The sequence below is a fragment of the Gavialis gangeticus genome, unplaced genomic scaffold (genome assembly GCF_001723915.1).
Source record: "Gavialis gangeticus isolate Ggan-Ray unplaced genomic scaffold, GavGan_comp1, whole genome shotgun sequence".
Lineage (NCBI taxonomy): Eukaryota > Metazoa > Chordata > Crocodylia > Gavialidae > Gavialis > Gavialis gangeticus.
In genome coordinates, this window is record NW_017729022.1 from 105108798 (window position 1) to 105120587 (window position 11790).

Genomic DNA, 11790 nt, shown 5'->3' on the forward strand with positions numbered 1-11790 from the left:
GAGAAGGGAGTTCCCCAGCCTGTAGGTATGATGCTGGTTCTTCCTCCCCAGGTGCAATACTTTGCACTTGTCAGTATTGAACCCCGAGCCATATTTTTTCAATTGGTAGATTCCACAAAGGTATTACACTCATGAGAGAATGTGTGTTCATCTTTCCATAATTCTATTTTAATGGCTCAAAGATCTACCTAAGTTGGAAACATTCAAGAAATGGAGTAGGAAAAAGGAAACCATATTTCAATGTTATACCTTGGCAGAGACTACAGTAATTAACAGGAAACACTGTACTACACCAGGATGTCACAGAGACAAGTAAAGTACAAATCTTCCTGAACATACCTTCCAACATGGATCCTCATTTGCTAGCATATGAAAGAAGGGCAGAGAACAGATTAGTGGGGAACACATCAGTGTAGCAATGTCAATTCTCAGCTGTGGAGTCATTTTAGTTAAGCTGAGGTACAAGTGAAGATGAAAGGTGGGGTCATAGCAAAAACTAGTTTAACATCCACAGGGAAGAGTGACATAGCAGCTACAGAGCACATTTTTGTACTCATGGTTGTATGACTGTTCCTCTGATTTCAAGAATTATGCACCTAAAATCTAAATGCTGAAAATGCTAAAATACCATAGTATCATAAAGACAATTTGTATTGACAAGAAATGCCCATACTGTATTTGTTAGGAAAGTCTTTAAGAGCTTGAACTTGCTTGGCACTAAACATTTTGGCCCTGATCCAACAGAGCACTTACGCATGTGTATACAACTAGGAGTATACAATCAGGACTGCTAAGTTAAGCATCTGTTTAAATGCCTAAGTGATTTGTGGCCAAAGCGTTCAGCACTTGGAAGAATTAGGCTCTAAATGATCATAACATCTCTGCTATCAATAGTGCCTTAGGTTCAAGGAGATAGAAACATCTTTCTTTGGTTCCTTAAGTTCTTATTCAAATGACATATTATCTGACATGTGCCTATACATGCATGATGACCAGAACTGGATCATTTATCATATCTCACTTATATAATATTTTCCACAAATAATATGTATCTATGTTTTTACATTACACATCCACTTTCATTGAGTACACTTTTTCCATCTCTGTATGTCATGTATATATACAGATACATACCCCACCATGCACAAATCATTCAGACTGAATTAATAGCACAAGTTATTTATTGGGTATTTGAGGAGTATTTTATATAAGTGATGGACATCAGAGAAGGCAACCTCATTTCAGCTGAGATATTTTCCAATCAATGAAGTCTGAATTGGCATTTTATAGACAATATCACAAAAAATATCTTCTATATATTTTGTTTCTAAATGATGCTTCTTCATGCTTTCTTTAAAAAACAGATTTCTTAAAATTCCCTTTTCAGTTCACTTTGATTGTCATACTTTCAACTACATTCAATGCTTGATTTTCTCTTCTGTGTATGCTTGCTATTAGATCTAATCTAATCTAATGATGTAAAAGAAGGGTTATACAATGATAAATGGGGCAGTGAACTATGCAGTGAGGACTGACAGATTAGTCAGACTGAACAGTTTGGGACAGGAACCATCTTTGGGTTATAATTGCAGGGCCTAATATGCTAAGGTCCTAACACCCTAAGGGTAGGTACAGACATTTCACTTTTACTGGTATAAGTGATCAGAAACTGATCTATACCAATAACAAAACAGAAGTTTGGCACACAAACTGGTTTATATCTGTAATAGAACAGAAGTCTGGTGCACATAGACTGCTTTAAAAATGGTGGAACCCAGTCACCTCATCCGCACAAAGGGCACAGAAAACTGTGTAACTTAAACCCATTCTGCTTTTAACTTTTTGAATGTCTGTACCTAGCCTAAGATCCTAGCATTTGATAGTGGCTCATAGGAACTACCACTGCACAACTAAATAATCAACCACCACCACAGAGTGACATGGGGAGGGACTACAACAAGGATTGTGCATGTTATTGAAGTGGCTGTAGGACTCCTAAACAAACAGCTAAGATTTAAGGTAAAAAAAGGACTGATCCCAAACAGCCTTATGACAGTCGCTCCACTAATGGTTTGTCATCTGTCTACTCCCCTTCCAAATAAAACTATAGAGACAGAGAGAAAAGGGAGGCAGCATGAAGAGAATTCACTGAAAAACTAACAGAAAAACAGCCAGGGATTTATAGGGAAACACAGTCCTCTGATAATGCAAATTATAAAGAAAAATGCATTTAGGTTAGTATAAGATGAATAAGGAGACTGCAGTTGTAAGCTGCATGAAGAGACAGCAAATACAACTTTACAAGTTTAATGAAACAACACTTAGTTCCTTCTAGTGCTTGGCAGAAAAATTTCCTGTTGAAAAATGAAGAATGTTTCTACCATCACCTATATCTGAAGCACCACTGTGTGCATTACCACCGACTAAGTCACAGAGACTGTATCAAGTGCAGAGCTATTCAAACTCTGTCACTAGCTTCCCTTCCTCTTCTGCAAAGTAATCAAATATCTCATCTTGTCATTCAGACTTTCGTGCAGCTCTGTTGTGTCTGTCTTCCCCCATATGTCCTCTCAGGCACTCTCCTTGTTCCTCTTTCCCACCCTTAGCTCTATGTCTTTTTCTCACAGTGTTGCTTATGTTTGAAACAGGCTTCTTCTCACAAGCAACTTTAATTCTCTTCACCAAATGTATTATCTGAAGGATCAACTCTCATGACATTTATCATGGAGCTGTGTAACACTGGAGGGTGCAGGGGGGAGGGTTAGGAACACAGCTCAAGAAGGAGTCCTACTTAAAGCCTCAGGTCCTTAAGTGATTATGCATGAATTGCAGCTAAACTTTTTAAAAGAAAAGTTCCTACAGCAAAACTGGAAAATGTGATCCCTTAAAGATGAAAACAGAGAGTAAATGAAAATACCAGAATTTTTATTATTTTATTTTTTAAATCTCATTTTTTAACTAACATCATATTTTTGAGCACTTGGGTTAGGCAATACCATCCCCTTAACCGCAGGTGACTGGTAGGAGGGCACCAGGGGGGTGCATGTGCCCCCCCTGAGACTGGCCCCTGGCTTGGCACTGCTTACGATGGGGCAGTTTTTTTGCTGCGTGGGCCAGTGGCGTGTTGGGAGGTGGGAGGGGGGGCACTAAGCCGTGGCACAGAAGTATAGGAGTGGATATGGGGTTTTTGGCCTGCCTCTGGGCCCACCCACAAATTATGCCCCCCAGACTCAGGAGGCACCAGTCAACCCTGCCCTTAACATCCACTTCCATCTACCTATCTTATTACTCTGTAATAACTACAATTGCAGGCTTTCCATTGATTTCAAAGGCTCTAAATCAAGCTGAATATGTTTTTGAACTTCTGGCCTTATCCTTTAATTGTTGTGCAGTGTAATGATCTATTGTGAATGCTCCAAGGGATGGGACCCATGTACAGCTATGAACTATGTACTGCTTTAGGAGTAATTCATAAGAAACACCACTAATAAATATTTAACACCATATCATAATTGCTGTGTAGTCATTTAAAAAAATACTTACCTCTTGCAGAAAGGAACAAGGGGTTATTCAAATAATTTGATGCAAGGCGTTTCCGCTGCAAAGAAAGAGAAAAGAGACTATGTTGTCAGTTGAAGAGCATTTTCTTTTCTCTCACTCTTTTGTGCCAACAATCTCTAAGAAACTTCTTCCATATCTATAATCAAGTACTCGCAAGTTAATTCTATGATTTAGAATTCAACTGCTTAAGTCTCTTCAGTTGGTCATTTAGAGTGTACACAGCTACATAATTTATCCTTCTAACACGTTTTTCATAAACCAGCTTTATGTGCATTAGGTTTTATTAAGAGGAGGTAGATGCAAATCGTAAATCTTATTGATTGGACCTCCAGAGAAGTTCCTGGGATCTGTAGTACAAGGAAACAGTACAAAAAAGCCCCCCACAACCCAGCATTCAAATAACTTTCATAAAAGGAAAATGCAAATAAAACTGTGGCTGTGAGATACCACTTTTATTAGTGCTGACAGAAATAGTGATGGACTTTTCACCAGAAGAGAAATTATTTTTACTGGCTTGAAAATTATCTACAGGCAAATTTTGTCTGCAGGCTGCCTACTAGGGCTCTAGTAAAATATTTTCTTCCAAAAGTTAATGTTCACCACCTTTAGGATTTAGAAGCATTTCAGTTTCCTGAAGTTGTCAATGCGAATTCCTAACCTATAAACCTGTCTATTAGAAACCTAATTAAGATAATCAACTAGTTTCACATAGTTTGTTGCTCATATGATAACAACTATTGGTCACTAGCAAACAGGGCTGGATTCAAATCAGTGATCTAGGCTAAAGAAAGACATTCAAAAAGCCCAAGCCTGAATTGATTCAATCTTGGTAGGTTAGTCTAACCTGCGTTGATTGAACTGATTTGCAAGTGAATAGGCATTCACTTTTGATTCAGGAAATGCAGGCACATGCCTACAGTGGCTCAAGCTAGAAGCCAGGGAGGACACTACAGTGAGCCCTCCCTTCCCTTCTGCAGCAGGCACAAGGCTGGAGGAAAGCTGACTTGGGGGACATGGCCCTTCAACAGGCTGCTAAGTATGATTGGGGAGGATTTTAAATCCCCACCTTGGCCTGCAGGGACCCCAGCTGGTGTGTGCCTGGAATGGGAGGGGGGAAGCAACCCTTGCCAGACACCAGCACGGGCAGCACCACAGATGAAGGGGGTCAGGGAGGGGAATTAAACTCGCCTGTCTCCCCTGTCAGGCATGGGCAGGGGACCCCAGCTGGGGTCTGCCCAGCTTTCCCCCCTGCTCGCCGCTCATGTGGTGGGGGGCCTGTCCAGAGCTGGCCAGCATGGCCCTGCCATCCACCCAGGGCCAAGGCTGGGGCTGCAGGGCTGAGACTGGGGCCGGGCTGTGGCTGCAGGGATAAGGTTGGGGCTGGCCCTGTGACTACAGGGCTGAACTGGGCCAGCTCACGGGTACTGCTGAGGATGGGCAGAGAGGGGCCAGCCCAGGCTGAGGCCATGGGAGCTGTGCACCTAGATGGCTCCCAGCTCCCTGCACCCAGCCTGTGTGGGACTGTCATGGAGCCACAGCTGGCTGGGAAGGGCCTGGTGGAGCTGTCCTGGGCTGCACTGGGAACAGTCCCACTGGAAGCTGTGCACAGGCTGGGGCTGGCAGGGTTGTTCTGCTCCCCTCACATACAGCTCCTGCCAGGCCATGCTGCTCCAGGCAGGTGGAAGCTTCAGCCTGATGGCTTCTGCCCAGTGCACGGATATCTGGCTCCAGCTGTTGGCCACCTTCCACCCACATGAGCCCCTGCAGTGAGCAGCTGCCAGGCTCCAGACATGCCAGTGCTTCCAAGCTATCTCAGGCAGCCGTGAGCACAATTAAGATGTCCTGTGTGCCCAGTCCAGCTGCCAAGGTGCCTGCCCGCAGCTGCAGTGGTATCACCTCCATGCCGCTGTCCAGCCCACCACCACCTGTGCACACTGACTTGGACTGTCACAGAGCCACAGCCAGCTGGGAAGAGCCATAACACCATGGCCCGGCCTGGGCCAATCCCACCAGGCCGTTCCCAGCCAGCTGTGGCTCCATGACAGCTCTGCCCAGACTAGGTGTTGGGAGCCAGGAGCAATCTGGCCACACAGCTCCCACAGCCCCAACCCAAACATCAGCTGGCTGGGAAAGGCCCTGCCCCCACACCCAGTCCAGGCTGGTCCCTCTGCACCTGCCCTCAGAAGTGCCCATGAGCCAGCCCAGCTCAGCACCCCAGCCCCGGCCTCAGCTGCAAGTGAGGCAGGCAAATGGTGGAGCCATGCCAGCCAGTTGGCTCTGGCCATGACCCTGCCCCTGCTGCTGTAGCAGCGAGGGGGCATGTACCCTGACAGGGGTTACTCCACTGTGGCCAGGCAGACCTTGGCTGCAGTCCCCAGGGGGAGAGAGGAGGGAGAGGGGACTAAAGCCTCTCCCTGCACCCTTAGCCTTAGGGGGCCATTCTGGCCACACCCCTGCCTCTGTTCCGGCCAGAAAGCAGAGGGGCAGGGCCAATCCTACAGACAGCACAGCCCAGCTTAGGGCTGAAAAGCATGCTAGGGAACTGTGGTTTAACTTAAACCAGGAAGGGGTCTTGGACAGAAGTTCTATAAACCAGTTTTACTCAAATAAGTCAAGTCTGATACTACATTCAATCAGGTTAATCTTAATCCAGTTTTGGCCACTTTGAAACTGGTTTGTGTGTACTGAACTTCTGTTCTGTTACAGGTTTAAACCAGTTGCTAATCACTTAAAACTGGTTTATGTGAAACTTCTGTCCCTAGGCCTAGAGTCTGGAGGTCTGTATACCACATAACTACTCTTCTGAATCACCCAATTACTGAACAGTAAGAGTGTAAAGTATACTGTACTCCTCTAATACATGTTATTCACTGTTTCTGGAGAATTAGAAGGGTATTTTGCTAATACAAGATTGATTTGGTGGTGAGAAAGCTGCTCTCTGATGTTCTGCTCTCAGGACAACACTAGTTATTGAAATTCTGTTAATGAATTTTCCATATAGAATTTTTCCTTCAAAAACTTCCAGCCTGAAACACATCCTCTTTCCTTCCTCTTCTCCCTCCCTGCCTTCTTCCCCACCCATCCCAACATATCTTTAAAAACTAAACTACCTAGGGTGGAAGAATGGACCAATTTCTGAACAGCACAAAGAGATAAAAGCTGCTATGTAGAGAATTTAACTAAAAAACACAAGTCTAATTTAAAATCACAATTATATATTCATAGTCAAGAAAGTTAACGGCACAGCAGTTTCTTTGCTCCTACAGTTGAGGGGAGCAAATAAAAAGTGTAATTTATATGCAAGTTCAATTTAAACAATCATGAATTAAAGATCATCCACTATATCAGCCGTAAATTAAACTGAACCAAAATGCCTAAAACACCACAAAATACCTGAACTCACTGATCAGCAAATCAATCTGAGCAGCTAATTGATCAGAGGAAAACCATCTCCCTGTATTTTATTTGAATGACGTTCCCTATGGTCAGTGTTTAATGACAGCACTTAATGAGGACAGAGCTGATCATCCACATGAGCTCTAACTGAAAGACTCTTTCTGCATGCTACTCATCATTGTAAGATATACTTTGGAGAACAGGTCTAATGAAAACTGTAAATTACAGCAAGACAAATCTATTTACCACCTCCACCAGTTTCTCCAAATAGTTTCTCAAAAATACTTTAAACATTAGAACTACCAAACTGCCACAGAATTTTTAAATAATTTGGCTGCATAAAACAGAGGAGAAACACCACATATGTAATCTAACTAGGACTGTGGTCCGAAGTGTGCTGAATATATGTATTAGCCAGAAACTGTGCCTGCCCTGAACAGCTCACCATCTAATGGTTTATGTAGACAGTGAGATTAGGAGAAAAATATATCTTTGTAAAATGGAGTAATAGAGGCAGAAACAGATTTAGTGATTTGTCCAAAGTTATAAGGGAAGTTTGCATCGCACCTAAGAAACTGTAACAGGTTTTTTAAATTCTCTTCTGTTGTTGTATCCCACAAAGTCAATCTTCCTTACAAATAAATGGTCATGTCATTAAACAAACTATCTACCTCTCTACAAACCAGTTAGTTCCCTTTTTACTTCAACTACCTCTCCCCTACCAAAGTAACTTGAATTTTCAGAAAGCTGGTTAATCAACAATTCTGCATCACTGGTAATTTGCTAAGGAAAGTCACTCGCCTTAAGTTTACCGTGCACAGGAAGCTAGGAAATGTTTCTTCCATGTAGAGTTGCTTGCAAATCAGTAATTTCCATTCTGAGGGAATGGAAAGTTTTGAATTTTTTTATTCTGAATTAAAATAAAAAGCTAATATTTCAAAAATTTTGGTGGAATTAAAATTTATAAATTTAAATTCAAAACCACCAAAACATTTTTCTTCAGTAATGCTATATCTTTTCACTTCACTAAACTTGATTAATTTAGAATTTTACAATCAAATGTAACATGGCAATTACTTTTCCCAAGCAAACAAAATCATGATAAAGTTAAAAACAATTTTATACTATTGAAATGAGACTCAAAAAACATTTTTTTTCCTTTTTCCCATTAAAAAAAATCACTGAAGTCATCTTTGTCTCATAGTTTAAAAGTTGAAGAAACTGGTACTGTTTGATGAAAATGGAAACAGCTGTATCAAAACTTATTTTCCAACCACTTGACTTATATACCTCCTTTTATACCTAAGTTCTGATTCCAATGCTAGACAAGGTCCATAGGGTTTTAATCCTTGTGAAGCCCCACTTAAAATAACTGGGGTATAAAACAAGAAAAGAGTTTAGCCATAAGGGAGTTTATACATGTACTCTGGGAGTGGGGGTGGGGTGCTTTAATTAGAGCTGTAAAAAGCCACTCTAATTAAAATGCCCAGAGCATCATGTGTATCAGCATCCAGTCCAGCATTCCCATGCTGAAAAATGGTGGTGGGGGCACTTTTACTAAAGTTTGTCAAACAAGCTTTACTTAAAGCACCCCCACCGCCATTTTTCAGTGTGGAGATGCTGATACACGTGACACTGGAATCTGCTGCAGTATAGTAATTACTACACTCCAACAGACTCGATTAATAGTTACATTTGATTACAATGTGTTGGAGCAGCCTCACTGCACGTGTATAGGTGCACAAGAGTTTTATTTCAGAGTTCTTTACTGCCAGCATGACTGTTGGCATTTTAATGAATTTCAGTGCTCATAAAACAGGCTAAACTGACTTATCTGAAAAACAAAAACCTCTATTTATTCCCTGATATGTGTGACATGAGGAACAGCTATGCCGGTTTCAACATTCTGCCACCACTGTTCTTCAGTTCCGATTTAGAGGGACCATTCTCTACCAGTAAGAGAGTAATTAAGTTGTACATTCATTTAGACTTTATTGGCATCGAAGAACAAAGTCACGTTGTGATGTGAAAACCTGTTGCCTAGAAACTGGAATGAAGCATGTTTCCATTCTGTTTTTCCCCCCCATCAATCTCTTGTTCAAGTAAATGGGGTTCCATGCTCATATGTACATTTCTAATAAGAAACACTTAAACTTTTTATTGGTAAGGAATGGAGCTGCAATAAAAAGTGAACAATAAAGTACCTCTGTTTCCAATAGTCCACTGTAGGCTGGATTTGCTGTGCTTCTTCTCTTTCTTTCCTGACGCTTGGTCTGGATTTCTGTAACCATGAAAGAAATATGAATTGTGTGTTTTGCATTCATCAAGGGAAAATGTAGATCTAACTTGCTAAGCAAGATGCTCTTACCCCCAACCCCTTGGGCTTTATGTGCAATTTCAGTTTCTAAAGTATAATTGGGTTGCATCAGCATTGATATTTGCTGCAGTTCAAGGTTTGACATTAATAAGCTTTTCCTTGTAAGATTCAAACACAGGCATTTTTATTTCATCTTCCTCCAAGGTGGATTTATGCTGCCCTACAAGATTTTATTATGATTCCTTTAGAAACATATTTAGTAAGCATAAACAGATACAGATAGCGTTAAAAAAACACCAATATCTGTTATTAAAAGAGAAAGTACATAAAACATGTAACCCTTGCAAGTTGTATCAGGTGAAAACACATGGATTATTTAAATTTTATTATATATTACTTCCATTTGGCTCAAGTTAGGAAGGGGAGGAGAAATCAGGGTCATAATGAGAAGCCAGTTTGAACTGTAACTATGAAGCAATAATTTATTTATTCATAATATACAACAAAATCAGGGCTTTGTGTACAGAATATAGTTATGAACAATGTAAGCATCTTTGCTGTTGACAGAGACAGAAGGAAGGGCTTCTGAGCTGATCGTCATAATGAATTCTAAATGTACAGTTATAGTCCCATTTAAAAGTGGGAAAATGCAGAAGAATTTTCTTGTTTTCCTACTCTAGAAAGGCATTATTTGTTTAGCACTACTTTTACCAGTGAACAGCCAGGCTGCATACCTTTGTAAATATTCAAAGATATATTCAAGGTGAAATCCTGGCCCCACTGAAATCAATGGGACTTTTGACATTAACCTGACTTGAGCCAGAATTTTATCCTCTTTATTTCACCTTTATTTTTTGACAAACCATTGATGGAAAGAGAAATATGATTATTACAACAGAGAACATTGCAGCCCAAAATTCTGAATTCAATTAGCAATCTTTGATGCCTCTCTTTTTTGGGTGCTCTGCAAAGTATGTCGAATTTGGACCCTAAATCACCTGTTTCTTTTGGAAACATAAATTTATATTCTTAAGTAGTTTTGACATAATCTTTTCTCAATTTGTTAGTTCTGGTAAAAAAAAAACTGATAGAGATTGAAGTATGTTTCTTTACAAGCAGTAGCTGTGCACAGTTTTCCCGTATGCCATGGTATCTTAGTTGTAGCCATGGTATCTTAGTTTCTAGTAGCAATAAAAAGTTTAATTAGTTGTTTCCCGTATGCCATGGTATCTTAGTTTCTAGTAGCAATAAAAAGCTTACTCTGGGCACGTCTACACGTTCTTTAATGCACAGATACTAAGTTAATGCGCCATAAGCAGCACTACTGTACATTAGTGCAGATGAACACTTTTTAGGTGATGTTTAATACACATTGGACTAAAGATATTGCACATTAGCGCAGATGAATGCTTTTTAGTCGATGCTTAATGCCCATTGGACTAAGCTACTGCACAATAGTGCATTAGCATGGTTTTTGCTAGCCATGCTAGTCCAAAGTAGAACTAGTCCAATGGGCATGAAGTATCTCATGTAGATGTGCCCTCTAAGGGCCAAGTCCTATTCCCCTTTATGGGCCTAAATGGCATGTACACAACTACATAGCTGCCTTTTTGTGTACTTTTGCACACCTCTGTGTGTTTAAGTCTATGAATGCCCACTGAGCAAGTTCCAAAATTTTAGACATAGAAAAAACCAAGACTAGTAGGTGTTAAATGTCAGAGAACAAGACAAAGGGTCCCCCCTGTTTTAGCACTTGGTCAGAGAGCAAGAGATGACAATTCTAGGCCCTGCAACAGAGAGCCAGAGGCTCCTGTTACTTTAAGGGGAAAGTGAAGCAGGTCAACCTTGCAGTGTGGGCAGGCAGCTGGGCAAAAGCTAGCTGCATTGCAATAGGCAGCTAAGGGCCAGGCAGCCAGGAGGCAAAGGCTGGAAAGTTTCTGTGTGGGGTTGCAATAGAGGAATGCAGATTGGCCATTAAACAAAGGGGAAATCCCTGTGAGAGGCTGGGGAGTCACATTACTGGAAGTGGTAGCTTTCAGGGCTGTGTGAAAGGCCCATGTTTTGTTTCAGTTTGCGATTCATTGTTTTTACAGGACAGCAATTAGTTTCAGCATTTCGAATTGCTGTTTCATTTCGTTTCAGCTAAAACTGTTTCGAGTTTGAATGCTGTTTCGGTGTTTCGGCCATAGGTTATAATGGGGAATTACTAAAATGCCTATAACTTTGTCATTTCCTGCCTGATTCTGATAACAATTGGAGGAATGGTAGCCCCTTCTGAGGGCATGAAGCCTGCCAAAGTTCAAGGAGATAGGTGCAGGGGTTTCTGGGAAACTGCACCTCAAAATGCTTAGAGCAAAACTTGTGATGTGTTTCAAAGAGATAGGTGCTGGGAAACTGCACCTCAAGGTGCTGACAAGCAAAACTCTTGTCATGTACATTTGTTATGGTGGAGTGCAGTGAAAACAGCAGGCATGGCAGCCCCTGCTGAGGCTATGAAGCCTGCCAGGTTTCAAGGA

At 41.3% G+C, this 11790-nt stretch overlaps 1 protein-coding gene across 1 annotated transcript in view; it reads right to left on the reverse strand.

Annotated features, from left to right (window-relative positions):
• PHF21B (PHD finger protein 21B) overlaps nucleotides 1–11790 on the reverse strand; it is a 342423-nt gene that overhangs the window by 6987 nt on the left and 323646 nt on the right. Inside the window, exons 8-10 of the mRNA XM_019515820.1 lie at nucleotides 9162–9238; nucleotides 3544–3598; nucleotides 340–362 (exon numbers count right to left, since the gene is read on the reverse strand). Of these exons, the coding sequence (XP_019371365.1) occupies nucleotides 340–362; nucleotides 3544–3598; nucleotides 9162–9238 (155 nt within the window). The remainder of the gene's footprint in view (nucleotides 1–339; nucleotides 363–3543; nucleotides 3599–9161; nucleotides 9239–11790) is intronic.